This window comes from Microchirus variegatus (genome assembly GCF_963457635.1).
Source record: "Microchirus variegatus genome assembly, chromosome: 10".
In the NCBI taxonomy this organism is placed as follows: domain Eukaryota; kingdom Metazoa; phylum Chordata; class Actinopteri; order Pleuronectiformes; family Soleidae; genus Microchirus; species Microchirus variegatus.
In genome coordinates this window covers 13,632,429-13,647,732 of record NC_139811.1, presented here as the reverse complement: position 1 = coordinate 13,647,732, position 15,304 = coordinate 13,632,429, and the positions used below count along the sequence as shown (strand labels likewise).

The 15,304-nt window shown below is 43.0% G+C and overlaps 1 protein-coding gene across 1 annotated transcript; it reads left to right on the top strand.

The window, feature by feature from the left end:
- Nucleotides 1-1,906: 1,906 nt before the first annotated feature.
- Nucleotides 1,907-14,384, top strand: tecpr1b (tectonin beta-propeller repeat containing 1b). The gene is made up of 25 exons (XM_083895944.1): nucleotides 1,907-1,965; nucleotides 3,337-3,569; nucleotides 3,651-3,833; nucleotides 4,791-4,913; nucleotides 5,008-5,130; nucleotides 5,551-5,725; nucleotides 5,971-6,071; nucleotides 6,174-6,275; nucleotides 7,891-8,018; nucleotides 8,106-8,716; nucleotides 9,164-9,276; nucleotides 9,364-9,519; nucleotides 9,613-9,762; nucleotides 9,892-10,049; nucleotides 10,171-10,298; nucleotides 11,492-11,585; nucleotides 11,688-11,784; nucleotides 11,874-11,953; nucleotides 12,044-12,100; nucleotides 12,178-12,352; nucleotides 12,505-12,640; nucleotides 12,750-12,842; nucleotides 12,909-13,015; nucleotides 13,107-13,226; nucleotides 13,646-14,384. Exons 2-25 carry the CDS (start codon nucleotides 3,345-3,347, stop codon nucleotides 13,790-13,792), a joined length of 3,582 nt encoding a protein of 1,193 aa, XP_083752070.1. The 5' UTR covers nucleotides 1,907-1,965; nucleotides 3,337-3,344; the 3' UTR covers nucleotides 13,793-14,384.
- Nucleotides 14,385-15,304: the final 920 nt, after the last annotated feature.

The window sequence follows — 15,304 nt, the reverse complement described above, 5'->3', positions numbered from 1 at the left end:
TGAAATACAATAGCCTACAATATAAGACATTAAAGAACCCAGTATTGACACAAGTAGGAATTCAACCTCACATTTGTATGAGTATAATTGCACTCAAATGCAACAGAAAAATCATTGCATTACATTATCTTCACTGTACTCTGTCTTTGTCATGTTTTTCCTCGTCTTCTTTCCTTTTTTCCTCTCCTTCCCTGGACACCAGAGAGTCCATTATTATTGTCAATAACATCAAGAAATGGTGGAGAGACATAGTAGTTTATTATTATTAAATAGGCTGCAGGTTTATTTTTGTCATTTTGGGAAATAATAGTATGGTGGTAGTGGTTAGCATTCTTGCCTTTACATAGAGAAGTCCTGGCTTCATGAAAACAAGGGTCTTTCTGCATGGAGTTAGCATGTTCTCTCCTTGTGGGTTTTCTCCAGTGTCCTCCTACAATCCAAAAACATGCAGATTTGGACAAATTTGACAGAGTGGACAATCTGAATTGACTGTAGGTGTGAGCATGAATGGTTGTTTGTCTCTATGTGTCCCTGTGATGGACTGGCGACCTTTCCACGGTGGACTGTGCGATGGGATTGGCACCTGCGACCCTCATGTGGAGGATAAAGCGGTAAAAGACGAGTGAGAAATAATACTACTCGCTAGTTTTAGTATGATAGTGAAATTTGTGACGCCTTTAGCATTTGTCTATACTGCCTATGCCAAAGAATAAAAATATATAATTAACAACAAACCAGTTACATACTGCAACTTTAACTCTTATCAAGCAAGTGGCTATAAATAGTAACTTCTGCGGATATCTGAAATGGCATCCTGCGGCCCAGAGAGCCTCACCGAAGGTTAGGCTGTGTCACAGATAGGGATGACGCCACGGTGTCAGACCAAACAACAACAGGTTAGGGGTTAGGATTACAGGGTTATGGTTGCCTAACTGTAATACCAACACTATATATATATATATATATATATATATATATACAATATATAGATTAGATTAGAAAATGTTATACCCTATACCCTAAAATTTCAACCCTAGACACCCTAGGGTAGAAATTTAGAATTTCCAATGCCCAATAAAGGGTTAAGGCCCACCTGCAATACCTCCAGTCCACCACTAGGTATACTATGACCCACACTTTGGAAAAGCACTGCTCTAATCCAGCAATTTATCATCAAATTATTCCAAGAGTGGTCCCTTCAATGTTTTTTTTAATTTATTATCACGCTTAGTAGGCATAGATATCAGTAATAAAAGAACTGTAGCCAAACACGTGAAACCAACCTTGCGCCTCAATAATTCATCTGGCGCTGAATAAATTATTGAAATATCAGCAGCGCGGCAGTCGGAAAAAGAAAAAAAAAAAAACATATCATGACCTCTGATGGTGGACCAATAGGAGGAGGAGGATCCTCACGCCCCTGTCTGCTCTCAGCCAATCACAGAGACACTTCCTCCATTTCCTGTTGTGGTGGAGTTGGTTGAGCTCAGGCAGTGCAGATAGAGACAGAGAGAGAATTCCTCTGGTCCACTTGTATGATAATTAAAAAGCACAGTATGAATGACTGCGCCGTGTCCCCGCACAGGGGCTGCACGTGATGACAGAGCGTCACTCGTCTCGTGAGTAAGTAAAGCGTCTGTGTCTCGAGACACGAACTGTGTGAGGTTTTATTTTGTCCTGATCCTGCTCATGTAAACAGCTTAAAGGCGACTTTGCGGCATATTAGAGTCCATATCAGCTGTTTGCGTTGGATGTCACGTGCTGCTGTCTTTTTTTCCCATGCGTGATGTCTGTGTCTGCATATCTGTGTGTGTGTGTGTGTGTGTGTGTGTGTGTGTGTGTGTGTGTGTGTGTGTGTGTGTGTCCCTGCAGCATGGGCCTCAGAGGAGAAGATGGCAGCTGTTGCACCTGATGTCATGTTGATATTCCCTTGACAACCGCGGATCGGATACCAAATATATACAGGTGTGTGTACGCTGCTGCTGCTGCTGCTGCTGCTGACTGAGCTCTGTGTGCGCATGTGTGTGTGTGTGTGCTTGTTTTGGTCACCTCTGGAGACCTTTTCTGAACCTGAAGCCCTCTACAGGACCACATAATCCCGGTCCTGATGAGGTTCTGATGAGGATGAACCTCATTCTTGGTGCCGTAGTTAAGGTGTGGACTGTGGATAGGTTAAAGGTCTGGATTAGGCTTATTTATATTGTCTAAATGAGTAGTCAATGCAGTGGATTACGTGTGTGTATGTGTGTGTGATATCCGCAGTCTGACATAACTATGTCATACAGTAACATCACGTTAATTTCTCAGAGTCGCTACAGTCTCTGCACATTCATATTAATAAGGCCTCAGGGACAACTCAATAATACTGTAGCGGATTAGAAGCTATCTGTAGTCAAAGTGTCAAGTCAGCCAGTAGGAGTAGAGGTAAGACTTCCGGTCAGAGATTTCAAATTTAAACTCCACTGACATGGCTTTTGAGCCTGGAGCTCGCACATTGGATTTAATCGGTGTTTAAATAGCACCTTATAACCCATTTGTCCAAGTTTGTTTTGTTGTTGTTATTGTTGTGTGGTATATAAAGCGGCTAAAATTGTATTCAAAATATCAAATTGTGCGTTCCCAAGTTATCATTCCCTCTCATGTCGCGAATCATATCGCAATTTCAGCCAAAAATAATCACAATTGGATATTGATTTAAAATCCTTGTGGTCTATTACAACATTATTATGTTTTTGTTCATGTAAATAAACATATTATTAGTATTATTATTAGTAGTAGTAGTAGTAGTAGTAGTAATTGACTTAAATTAGAATTAAATGGATTTTGAGCCACATTTTACACTCGTAAATCTTTATATTGCAGACAGTATGTTTAAGTACTTTTACCGATTACACATCTATAGAAATGTTCTGTCCCAGACACATCATATGCAACATGTAAAAACAAAAGAAAACATTTAATTAGCATTATAATTTACCTGGCACTTGATGAATCACACTATCTCCACATTTTGTGTTTGCACAAACCATTTTATGTCATATGGTCTATGTTAAAAAAACTGATGTAAATATTGATTTGATCGATTGCTCCCTGTGGCAGTGACCTGAGACTTGTCCTTTCTGTTAAAGTTAAAGTCATAGTAAACTGATCTCAGTCTGAGTTTCATCACATCACTTCATGTACATGTATTGTGTAACGGCTCAAATGACTGAGTAGTTATCGTGATGCAAACGACCAACATGGAACAAACAAGAGTCTTGCTTACCTGCTTACTTACAGTGAGTCTGTGCTTCTTCAGAGTCATTAAATATGCAGTGGCCCGTTGTCTCTCTTCAGGGTCCATCATGCCCATCACGCTGGTGTGGGCCGTGGACGTGTATGGCAGAGTGTACAGCCTCTCCACAGCAGGCCAACGCTGGCAGCGTGCGGACGACCTGCTGCTGGAGCTGAAGCGCGTCACGGCCGGGAAGGACCGCTGCTGGGGCATAGGCTGTGACCACCATGTTTACCTCAACATGATGCCCAGTGAAACCCCCATCCGCTACAAGGAAGAGACCTATGAAAACCAGGTGAGCTCAGGCTGTCCCTCGCAGACACAGTAGACACGGCTGTCAAGTTTGTCACGTGCTCAAACGTGCTTGTTTTTTCAGAGGTGGAACCCAGTGGACGGCTTCACTGACACGCTGCTGCCCACCGACCGCTGGCCGTGGAGCGACGTGACCGGACTGAATCCTCAGCCGCTCCACAGCTTCCAGTTGCCGTCTCGCAGCTGGGATTGGGAGGGAGACTGGTACGTGGACCAGAGCTGTGGAGGAGAACCCAGCCAGACTGGGGTGAGACACGCAACGCACACAGCACTCGTATGAACACATATACACTACCGTCCAAATGTTTGGGGTCACCTATACATTTTTTTTTGTGTTTTTCCATTAAAAGTCACACTTTTATTCATCAAAATGAATAGAAAATATAGTCAAGACCTTGACAAGATTAGAAATCAGTTTTGCCCTTTCATCAAAGAACCAGCAAAACTGTTTTCAGCTGTTCTAACATTATTGCACAAGGGTTTTCTTATCATCCAATAGCCTTAATAGCAAACACAATGTACCATTAGAACACTGAAGAGATGGTTGCTGGAAATGGGCCTCTATACACCAATGTACATATTGCATTAAAAACCAGACGTTTGCAGCTAGAATAGTCGTTTACCACATTAATATTAATGTATAGAGTGTATTTCTGATTCATTTAACGTTATATTCATTGAAAAAGTGTGCTTTTCCTTCAAAAGTAAGAACATTCCTAAGTGACTCCAAACTTTTGAACGGTAGTGTACACTCACCAGCCGCTCCTTAATACACACAAGTGTCCATCTGCTTCCAAATTGGTGATTTGCATGTCTTGTTTGTAGCTAGTAGTAGTCATTTGAGTTTGCTGTTGCCTTTTGATCGTCTCAAACCAGTCTGACCAGTCTCCTCCTGACGTCTAAGTTGACGCCTAGTTGATGCCAGAGGTCAGGCCTCAAACCACAGATTATTTTCTCTCTGTAAACACGAGAGATGGTTGTGGGTGAAATTTCTAGCAGATAAGCAGTTTCTGAAATGACCAGACCAGTCTATCTGGCACCAACATGCATGTTAGGTTCAAAATCACTAAGTGCTGCTCACTTCAGCAGGTTGTCTTGACCATGTTTACTAGAAGTGGCCAGTGAGTGTGTGTGTATATATACACACATTCTCACTTTATTCCTTCCTAGTCTGATCAGTACTGTAACGTGTACCTCTCTTCAGGGCTGGGAATATGCGGTGGATTTTCCAGCTAATTTCTCCCCCGACAAGAAGTGGAATTCCTGCGTTCGGCGTAGGCGTTGGATCCGTTACAGGAGATACGTCGCACAAGGCACCTGGACAAAGGTTTGGACACTGTTTATTCACTGCTTTGCCCTTTTGAAATGTTACAGTTGAGAGTCGAAGAGTCTCACGCCCATGGTTTGATGTTCTCCCACAGATCCCTTTGGATAATCCGAGAAAGCCTCCGCTGCCTCTCTGTGACATGAGCTGCGGTGGCTGGGAGATGAGTGACCAGTCTGGAAGGTATCCCTACCTCTGGGGTGTGTCCCAACAAGGACAGGTCAGTCCACTGGACCAGCACTTCTGTCTACTTTAGGAAAGATTACAAGGTTTATTCTCTTTGGACAACACTATCTCACAGCACTACTGAGAACTTAAAGGAAGTCTCCGGTTCAGAGATCTCTACCCTGTTCCCAGTGGAGAAAAGTAGTTCTGGGAGAGAGTTGTTGTGTTAAATGTTAATGCATCACAACAGCTTTAATTACAAATGTTTTATACAAATATTTATTGTTATTATTATAGTCCTTGTCATGGTATGGAAGGACAAATTTCTTCCATTTTCGCAAGCTGCATCACTTACTTCTGATGTTTGACCACAAGGGGGCAGCATGACCTCATGTAATTTGCTCTTCCTGAGCTCATGAAGTCAGGTTTAATTTAAAGAACACAATATTTATGTTGACTGTCTTGTCTCCTGCAGGTGTGGTTCAGGGAGGGCATCCACCCTCGGGTCCCGGAGGGCTCCAGTTGGGAGGAGGTGGAGGTGCCTAAGGAGGTGGCTCAGTTATCAGCTGGTCCTGGAGATCTGCTGTGGGCTTTACTCTGGGATGGAAACCTGATGGTTCGGACTGGCCTCAGCCTGGACAGTCCAACCGGTCAGCGTTCACCATCTTTGACGTTTACCTCGTTATAGGAAAAACGACCACTTTCTTGTGACTTTATACAGTTTCGATAATTGACCATAAATGTGATATGCTCCTTAATGTAAGATAGAAAAAACACCTAACTGATGAATCATTAAAAAGTCTAAATTAGTTTTTTTTTCTGCTTTTGTCATGTGATACTTTTGGCTCTCTGTTTTTTTCTGTAGTTTAAATAAACATATTTTGTGTTCGTTCAGGCACATCGTGGGAAGAGGTAGACTCACCTGTGAAGGACATTGAAGCTCTTCATGTGGCAGTCGGGGTCAGTGTGGTCTGGGTGGTCACCAAAGACTACAAGGTGAATGAATACTCGTCACACACGCCTCGTACTGTACAGCTGCATGTGTGGCGCTAACACGTCGGTATTTTTATTTGTGTGTGTGTGTGTGTTTGTGTGCAGTTGTGGTTCCGGCGTGGCGTGAACTCTCACAATCCCTGTGGCTCTGGCTGGATCAGCATCGGAGGAGAGATGATAATGGTGGACGTAGGACTCAATGACCAGGTTACAAACAAAAACAAAACAAACAAAAAAAATCACAATTTTGAATGTTTATTTAACCTTTATTTTTACTAGGGAGTCACATTAAGATTGAAATCTCTTTAATAACACAAACATCAGACAATATTAGTCACAAATGGTGTCATTTAAAAAAAACTTCAGCTAACACTAACTACTTCCTTTGTCCCACATTTGAAATGATTTAAAAGGACAAAGATTTTTCAGTTTGGACATTTTCAGGACCAGGTATTGGAAAAGTCTCGTATACTGGAATAGTGTAGCAGGAAAGGCTTGATTTGCCTGTGTCTGAAGCCTTGATATGATCTATATAAGATAAATGACGTGTATAAAACCAGTGGTGGAAAAAGTACTCAAATATTGTACTCAAGTAAAAGTACCAATACTTTGATGAGATATTACTCAAGTAGAAGTAAAAGTAGTCATCTGAAAATGTACTCGAGTAGAAGTAAAAAAGTAGTTCCTTTGAAATATACTTTAAGTAAAAGTTACTTGGTTACTTTGCATGGGGTGTGAGGGTAGAAGAGAATATGACAAGGGGTCAGAAATCCTAATCATTCATCTGGTTCTGGTGTATATAAGTACAATACTTGAGTCAATACGTACTCAAGTAAAATACAAAATCCTGATTTTAAATTGTACTTAAAAAATACAAAATACACAAAAAAAGTATTCAATACAGTAACTTAAGTAAATGTATTTCGTTACTTTCCACCTCTGTATGAAACGCATCATATTCTTTCATAGAATGCACTTGCAGTGGGTAGATAAACCCAAGATATGTAGTGTAGATCATGTACTTTGTTGTTTTAGCAGTGCCTCAGTAACTGTACAGTATATTTATTTCTCAATTACTCAATCGGAACACACGCAGAAATGCATCAGACATGTTTGCCGTTTTAAAATAACAAGACTGCAACATATCACAATTGAAAAAAGATACGTGACGACCCTACCCTGTCCTACCCTCCTTGCAGCCAGCTTCCCCCTGACCAGCCTCTGTTGCTTCTCCTCTCTGGCAGTTTCACTCTTTGGATCTGGTTTCAGGACAAAATCAGATCATGGCCCAGGGTCGGGGTCGGGGTCGGGTTTGGGGGAGAGAACAGCTTCACTGCTGAGGACTTTGCTAGCACTGCAAACCTGCGCCTCACACCTCCTCCCCTTCTGTCTCACCCCCCCCCCCCCACCCCAGAACCGTCTACCTCTAGCCTCGACTTTTTCCCCCCGTGGCTGCGCTGTAACATGAGCACAGCCAGCCGTGTCCAGCCAATGTCCCAGCAGTAGCACCTCAGGCCCTGCCTTATATATCCGCAGACTATATTACTACTGGCCTGACATGATGGGAGACTCCCTAATTAGAAGCTGGCCAAGCTGTCGTCATCATATCCCGTATTACATATCTCAGGGCCGCAGTTATGGATATGGCATGTGTGAGGTGGCACCACTGTTACAGTATATGACCTTATAAAGTAACAGTCGCTTGTGTCCTACGCGTGCATCGTACATTTAAAGACTGAAATAAAAGTTTGAATTCACTCAACCTGACACTTTTGATGTATTGTTCTCACCTTTTTTGCTCTCCTCTGCCTGTGTCTGTCAGGTGTGGGCTGTCGGTGAGGACCACGGCCTGTATTTCAGAATCGGTGTAACCCCGTCTGAACCAAGTGGGAATGGCTGGATTCCTGTTTCTGCCCAGTGGGGCAATAAAAAAGAAGTTGTTCCACCCAGGTCTGTGTAGATAATTTAGTTGAATCACATCTGCAAAACCAAGACCCTTGTTATTTCTTTACTCGTATGCTTTTGTTGTTTTCCTAGAGATGACTGTGAGTTCAGTGGCCAGCTGACCGAGGCCTCGCAGGGCTCAGTTCTGAGCTGCACTGAGTCAGACTCAGATTTGGGTCTTTCTGAACCGCAAAACGGCACAAACGACGCCCCGGTCGTGGAAGCAGCGGCCCCGTCTGTCGTTCCTTTAGGTGGAGGCGACGCTCCCACGCTCCTGCTGGAGAAAGACGACGCTCCTTCAGCATCTGGACGGGATCTTCCCAAACCTTTCATCCCCGCCAGTGACAGCTTCATCAACAGCTTGGTCTCAGACAGAGACAGAACTTCCACTTTGCAAGCGAGCGTTACACAGACACTGCAGCAGGAGGAGGAGGTCGAGGAGAAACCTCCTGCCCCGATACTCCCGACCCTTGAGATTGTGGGACATGATGTCCCGTGGATGAATGTGGATCTGGAGGGGGCGGAAGCGGCTCGAAGTGCACAGGCGGGGGGGGCTTCGTCGGCCGAGGGCAGCGATGCCGCTACCTACACCTTGGGGACCCTGGAGCATGTCGGGGAGGAGGACGTCCCGGCTTGGACCTGGATCTCTGGTGGAGGCTGCGATGTGGATGCAATTTCACACATCAGCTGGCTCAGTTCCACAGGTATATTGACAACAAGTATGCCGTTTCAAATCACAATTAAGGACAATATTAAAATTAATTGATACACTCACTGGCCACTTAATTAGGAACACAGGGAATAAAGATGTGCTTCAATTTGAGATACTGTTGCCTCTGTATCATCTCATATCAATCAGATCATTCACCTCTGACCTCTGGCATCAACAAGGCATTTTACCCAGAGAACTGGTGGATATTTATTGTTTGGGGACCATTCTCTTTAAACCCAAGAGATGGCTGTGTGTAAAAATGTCATTATAATGTTTTTTTTCCCTACATTCTGCTCTATTTGAATTTCAGTAGGTCATTATGACCATGCCGAGATGCTGAACTGCATTGGTTTGCTGCCATTCGATCCATCTTTGTGTCTGTGTAAACATCTCTTTGACTAAATGTCTTGATTCGTACGTGTGTGTGTCTCTGTGTCAGGTCCTCTCACCAGCTCTCTGTCACTGACTCCGGTTCAGTCGGCAGCTTGGAGCGAGCAGCAGCAGCAGGAGCACAGGGAGGAAATGAGCAAGAAGCCGCTAGAGAGAAGCAATGTAAGACTTTTCTTTACCTCTACCGTTTCTGTCTTCATTTGAAAACGATCTCCTCACATTCACCACATCTCCCCATCCTTCTTCCAGTCGGTGTGGGTGCGTAAAGGTGTGTTGCGCTGGTGGAGAGACTGGAAACCTCAGCGCTGGGTGGATGTGGGCGTCGCTCTGGAGCAGTCCACCAGGTGCGACGGCAGGAAGGACAGCATTTTCTTTGTCTATTACACGCAGTATGGTGAGAAGAAGGTTGGTGTTGAAAGAGTTCAAAGAGTATTTTACTTCTTCTCGCCTTCTCGAGATCGTCTTCAATTCTCTCTCTTTTTTTTCTCTCCGCTTCAGTACCTTCACGTGTTCATAAATGAAGTGACGGCGCTGGTTCCAGTGCCCAGGGACTGCCACTATGCCTTCGCTGTGTACACAGCTCAGAGGACCAAACACAGGTGGCCTCTCGTCCTGGCGGCGCAGACTGAGAAGGACATGAATGACTGGGTAAAGCAGATGCAACAAATGTTAGTGTGGAAAATACAATGCAGCTTCAAACACCTGAAATCATCGTTTTTCTGGATGAAGTCCATCGATGATCACGTTCTCGTCCCCCCCCCCCCCCATATGACCCAGCTGCACCTGTTGTCCGACTGTTGCTGCATGTGTCGAGGGATCACAGGCCCCCCGTCCAGACAGGCCCTGTGGTCCACCACTTCAAAGGGAGACGTCATGGTCCACGAGCCGTCCTTCTCCCTGGAGGCTGCTGCGAACACACTGGCCTGTGACCTCATGTGAGACTCGTACTGTCTGCCGTTTGTCGTATTCTTAATTCTGCTTCTAACATGCTAATCTTCTACTCTGCCTTTTGTGTGTGTGAATAACACGGGCTGCTTCCACTGTATGGTGCTGCAGGTTTTGGCGGCAGGTCCCGGGACACCTGCGCTGTGTAGAGACTAACAGTCTGGGGCTGGTGTGGGGCATCGGGTGGGACGGCACTGCCTGGGTCTACAGTGGGCACGATGGGCAGCAGCCCACTCCTGGTAAACTTGGCCCCTGTGGACGTCTATAGCCATATGTGGTTATTCTACCCCATGAATTCCCATAAATGTTGGCTCCTCTCATCATAGTATATAGAGTAGTTTGTTTTTATTTACACTACCGTTGAAAAGTTTGGGGTCACCTATACAATGTTTTGGTGTTTTCCATTAAAACTCACATTTTTATTCATCAAAAGAGTTTCAAAATGAATAGAAAATATAGTCAAGACATTGACAAGATTAGAAATAATAAAATCATAATTTTGCCTTTTCTTCAAAGAACCAACAAAACTGTTTTCAGCTGTGCTAACATCATTGCACAAGGGTTTTCAAGGGTTTTCTAATCATCCAATAGCCTTCTAACGCGATTAGCAAACACAATGTACCATTAGAACACTGGAGAGATGGTTGCTGAAAATGGGCCTCTATTCACCTATGTACATATTCCATTAAAAACCAGACGTTTGCAGCTAGAATAGTCGTTTACCACATTAACAATGTATAGAGTGTATTTCTGAATCATTTAAAGGTGCATTATGTAATAAATCTAAAACAACTGGCCGAATAATGTTCATATAACAAACTGAACTCACCAACAACAACAGTACAGCCAAAATATTCGCATTAAAAAAAAATCTTTTACAGACTGCAAATCATGTTTATGTTTTGAAATCATGTTTTGGCATGTAGCGCCACCTACCGCCATCTACCAATCATTGCAGTCAGCAGAGTCTCAGTTGCCAGGCAACCTGTCTGAGCTACAATGGCGGAGAAAACGAAACCTAAAAGATGTCGGTATTTTGAATTTGAGTGTAGTAACAATTTTTGGACACATTCTTACATATGGTGTCTTTAATGTTATATTCATTGAAAAAAGTGCTTTTCCTTCAAAAATAGGGACAGTTCTAGGTAACCCCAAACTTTTGAACGGTAGTGTATATTAGTATAATAGTTTATCATGGAAATTTCCATTAACGTGTGTCTTAACTAACATTTATTACTACATTACCAGCACACAAAGAAGCATCAATGTACAATTTTATTGTTCAAAGCTTGTAGTTTGGTGTGCCCCTGCTTCAGCATGGTTAGAAAATCTTCTGTGTTTTTGTCTGCTCACAACTAAAGTAGCAACTAATCACATGCTTTCATATATTTATTAATAAATGTAAGTCCGGGGGGGATTGCGTTTACTGCAGGAGAAGCCGCTGAGATGCTGCAGCAGACCGACGTCAGGAGCGTGCACATGTACGAGAACCAGCGATGGAACCCTATGACGGGATACACAGACAAGTAAGAATAACGTCTTTGCATTTGGTGTTGGTCTATGATTTAAGGCTCTGTTGGCTCGATTGTTTTTTTGTTTTGTTTTTTTACTTTGGCTTATTTCTCCAGAGGACTTCCAACAGACCGCCCAATGTGGAGCGATGAAAGTGGACTGAAAGAGTGCACCAAAGGCAACACGCAGCCGCCCTCCCCTCTGTGGTCCTGGGTATGCGTTTTCTTTCGTGTTTATATATATCCCTGTGAAAGTGTGTCATCGCCATTTAATTAATTGTCCACGATCCTGCTGTGTTTCAGGTGTCAGAGTGGGCTGTGGACTACAATGTTCCTGGAGGAACAGACAAAGAAGGATGGCAGTACGCTGCTGACTTCCCCACGTGAGTCGTAACTTTTTTTTAAGGGTGTTTCCTTAATGAATTTTAAATAAAGCTATGTCTTTACATTCATCTTTTCCTCATCTCCCACAGCACATTCCATGGCCACAAAACCATGAAAGACTTTGTCAGGCGTAGAAGATGGGAAAGGTAATCGCACACATACACAAACATTTTCTATGGTTTGTAAAATGACACTGTTCAAAATCATCACATGTTCTTTACAGGAAGTGTAAGATAACACTGAGAGGTCCTTGGGAGCAGGTCCCGCCCATCCGACTGAGTGACATCTCCCTGATGCCGTGTTTGGCCCAGAGCAGGATGGACCAGGTTCCTGTCTGGGCCCTCAGCGACAAGGGAGATGTCCTGTGTCGGCTAGGAGTCAGCCCCCAAAACCCAGCGGTGAGGAACATCAACACCTCCAGGAAATGTCACAAAAACAGTAGATTTTACAGTTATCTCTGATTTTCAGTTTGTGATAATCTCTTTTTTTTTGCTGTTTCTGTTCTTGTAAACATCACTATTTCCTAACTCTAGCGTGTCTGATCTAACAGGGCAGCTCCTGGCTACACGTAGGCACCGATCAGCCCTTTAAGTCCATCTCTATCGGTGGAGCAAACCAGGTGTGGGCCATCGCCAAAGATGGAGCAGTGTTCTACAGAGGGTCAGTGTCCCCACAAAACCCTGCAGGTGAGTTTAGGATATGAAAGGTCAGCTTTAGTATTTCACTAAATGTGTGCAGCAAAAATCACCAGAGTACTGGAAATACAGTATACCTAGTGCTGTTGTCCCTCTACAGGGGAATGTTGGTACCACATCCCGTCTCCTTCACGGCAGAACCTCAGACAACTGTCTGTAGGTCGGACGTCTGTTTTTTCTGTGGATGAAAACGGTGAGTGTTTTGTTTTTGAGTAACATGAGAAGTGGCAATGATCCTACTAAATTCAGTGTCCTGTAGGTAACCTATGGTACAGACAAGGCGTCACTCCCAGCTACCCACAAGGCTCCGCATGGGAGCTCATCTCTAACAACGTCACCAAGGTTTCTGTAGGGCCGCTAGACCAGGTCAGTGACATCACTCTGACGTCACTTCATAAAGAAAGAATTGTGATTTTTTCTTTCTTTCTGATAATAAACTGTGAATGGTTGTCTCCAGGTGTGGATCATAGCAGATGGGGTTCCATGTTTCCCTGCTGAGACTGTGGGAGCTGTGTGCCACAGGCTGGGTGTAGGACCTGTGCAGCCCAAGGGCCAGTCGTGGGACTATGGCATAGGGGTGAGTGCATCGTTACTTAACCAGCGTCCACATCGCACTTCTTGTTTATTAGGTCCTTTTATTAAACAGTAGTGTGTCACCTAGTAACATCTGCGTGCTGCGCACAGGAAGTGATTCCTTTTATGTCGAGACAGACTGGTTGGAGTATGACTGTTGACACAAAGAAGTGCCCAGAAAAAGTTTCAGAATTTGACTTCTACTGCTCAGAAAACTCCCATGTTCTTCCGCTGTATACACACCAACACTCCCTCAGACAGGTCTGATAGTATTGCTTGACAGAGACAGTTTTTATAGATGAAGGACAAACGCATACATAATGGTACATTGTGTCTGTTCACAAAGACCAAACAGAGTCAGAATAACAATAATAATAAGCAAATCAGTATAAATCACTTCCTGTATGTGCTTTAAACTTCCAGGGAGGATGGGAGCACATCAGCGTGAGGGGAAACTCAGCAGAGGCTCCTCGCGCGCCTCACCCTCCCCTTCCACCTGCCGCGCCTCCACACAGCCCGCTCCTCCCAAGACCTCCGACCCAAGTGAACGGGAACGCAGTGGGTGTGTAGCCCCTTCCATCTCCTCCTCCTCCTGCCTCAGCCCTGTTTGTGCCTGGATCTACGTTTGTCTCCTCGGAGCATCCCCCACATGCTCTGATCTCTTCTTGCAGTGAGAGAGAGAGAGAGAGAGAGAGAAATGCACAATCACAATAAGTTAGTTTTGTAGATTTTGGCTGGATTTCACTCTGGACTGATGGAGGAATGTTACTCTCTGAGAAAAAAGGGAAGCACAAGGTCATTTAATAGGATGATATGAGTGAGTGCATGTGTTTGCTCTTACTTAGGCTAATGGGTGTTTTTGGGACTTAGCAATAGCTTTTATTCTTATATACAATATCTGTGAGAACATAGGCCGGGACTTGGATAAAGGGCTAAGGCTTGGGTACAGAACTGTCTTGTCATCGTGCATTAACTCCCCCACTGTAGCTTAAACTGTCTTGGTTTTGTTTGTGTCCAATTGCATGTGATTTTATGTATTTATTATTATTTATTATTATATTTATTTATTGATTGATTTACAGTATTTATCAGTTATTTGTTGGGTTTTGTTTATTTCTATCTTTGGCCTGAAATGCAGTGTTGTTCACCCATGTTGCTTCAATGAGCTTCCTTTATCTTGGGGGTTTTTTTTCCCCCGAAAGGACTGGCGACATTTCAGATCCTCATACTCGATATGAAAATATACTGCTCTTCAATTACAAAGCGACTGCTGTGAAAAGATAATGATACCTCTCTATGCTCCTGCAATAAGGAAAAAGTTCTTCCCAGTAAATATTATGCCATCCATGCTTTTGACGACGGTGACTGTTGAACCTGCACAGCAGGTGTGAATGTCACCGGGACAGGACATTCATTGTAAAAAGGGCATTGAAATGTGAAATAAAATAATAAAAAGTCTAAAAAATGTTGCAACACGGTTTGGGATCGTTTCACAGTTGATTTTGGAAACGGATCAGAGGAGTCTGTGGTCGAAACAGCAGGGGATAATTCATCCAGAATGTTTCCTTATGCAAAGCAAAGTGATCTGAGAGAAATGGAAAAATGATCCTACATCAGGGTTATTATAGTTAATGAAAACTAAGACAAAGTAAAACTAGCAGTGAACAAAATAATTTAGTTAACTGAAGTAAAAATAAAAACGATAATTAAAAAAAAAGAAGAAAGAAAACTACAATGAACAAAAAACTAATAAATTCAGCTTCGTCTTTGTTTTGGAAAACTTTGTTCTGGAATACAGACCTATACACACATATACATGTGTGTATATATATATATATATATATATACATATACATATACATATACATATATATATATATATATACATATACATATACATATACATATACGTGTATATATGTACACACATATATATATATATACATATATACACACACACACATCACAAAACTACCAATACAATTAGAAGTTTGTTTGCATTTATTTTCATATTAAACTGTGTAATTATAAACATTTCATTCAATTACACTTAGCATGATCAATATGAAGTAAAAATATTAT

Bases quoted from the DNA above. Each gene is read 5' to 3' on its own strand.
- tecpr1b (XM_083895944.1), top strand. From the start codon at position 3,345: ATGCCCATCACGCTGGTGTGGGCCGTGGACGTGTATGGCAGAGTGTAC. The intron at 11,586-11,687 runs GTAAGAATAACG...TTATTTCTCCAG, and splicing joins ATGACGGGATACACAGACAA to AGGACTTCCAACAGACCGCC. The intron at 11,785-11,873 runs GTATGCGTTTTC...GCTGTGTTTCAG, and splicing joins CCTCCCCTCTGTGGTCCTGG to GTGTCAGAGTGGGCTGTGGA.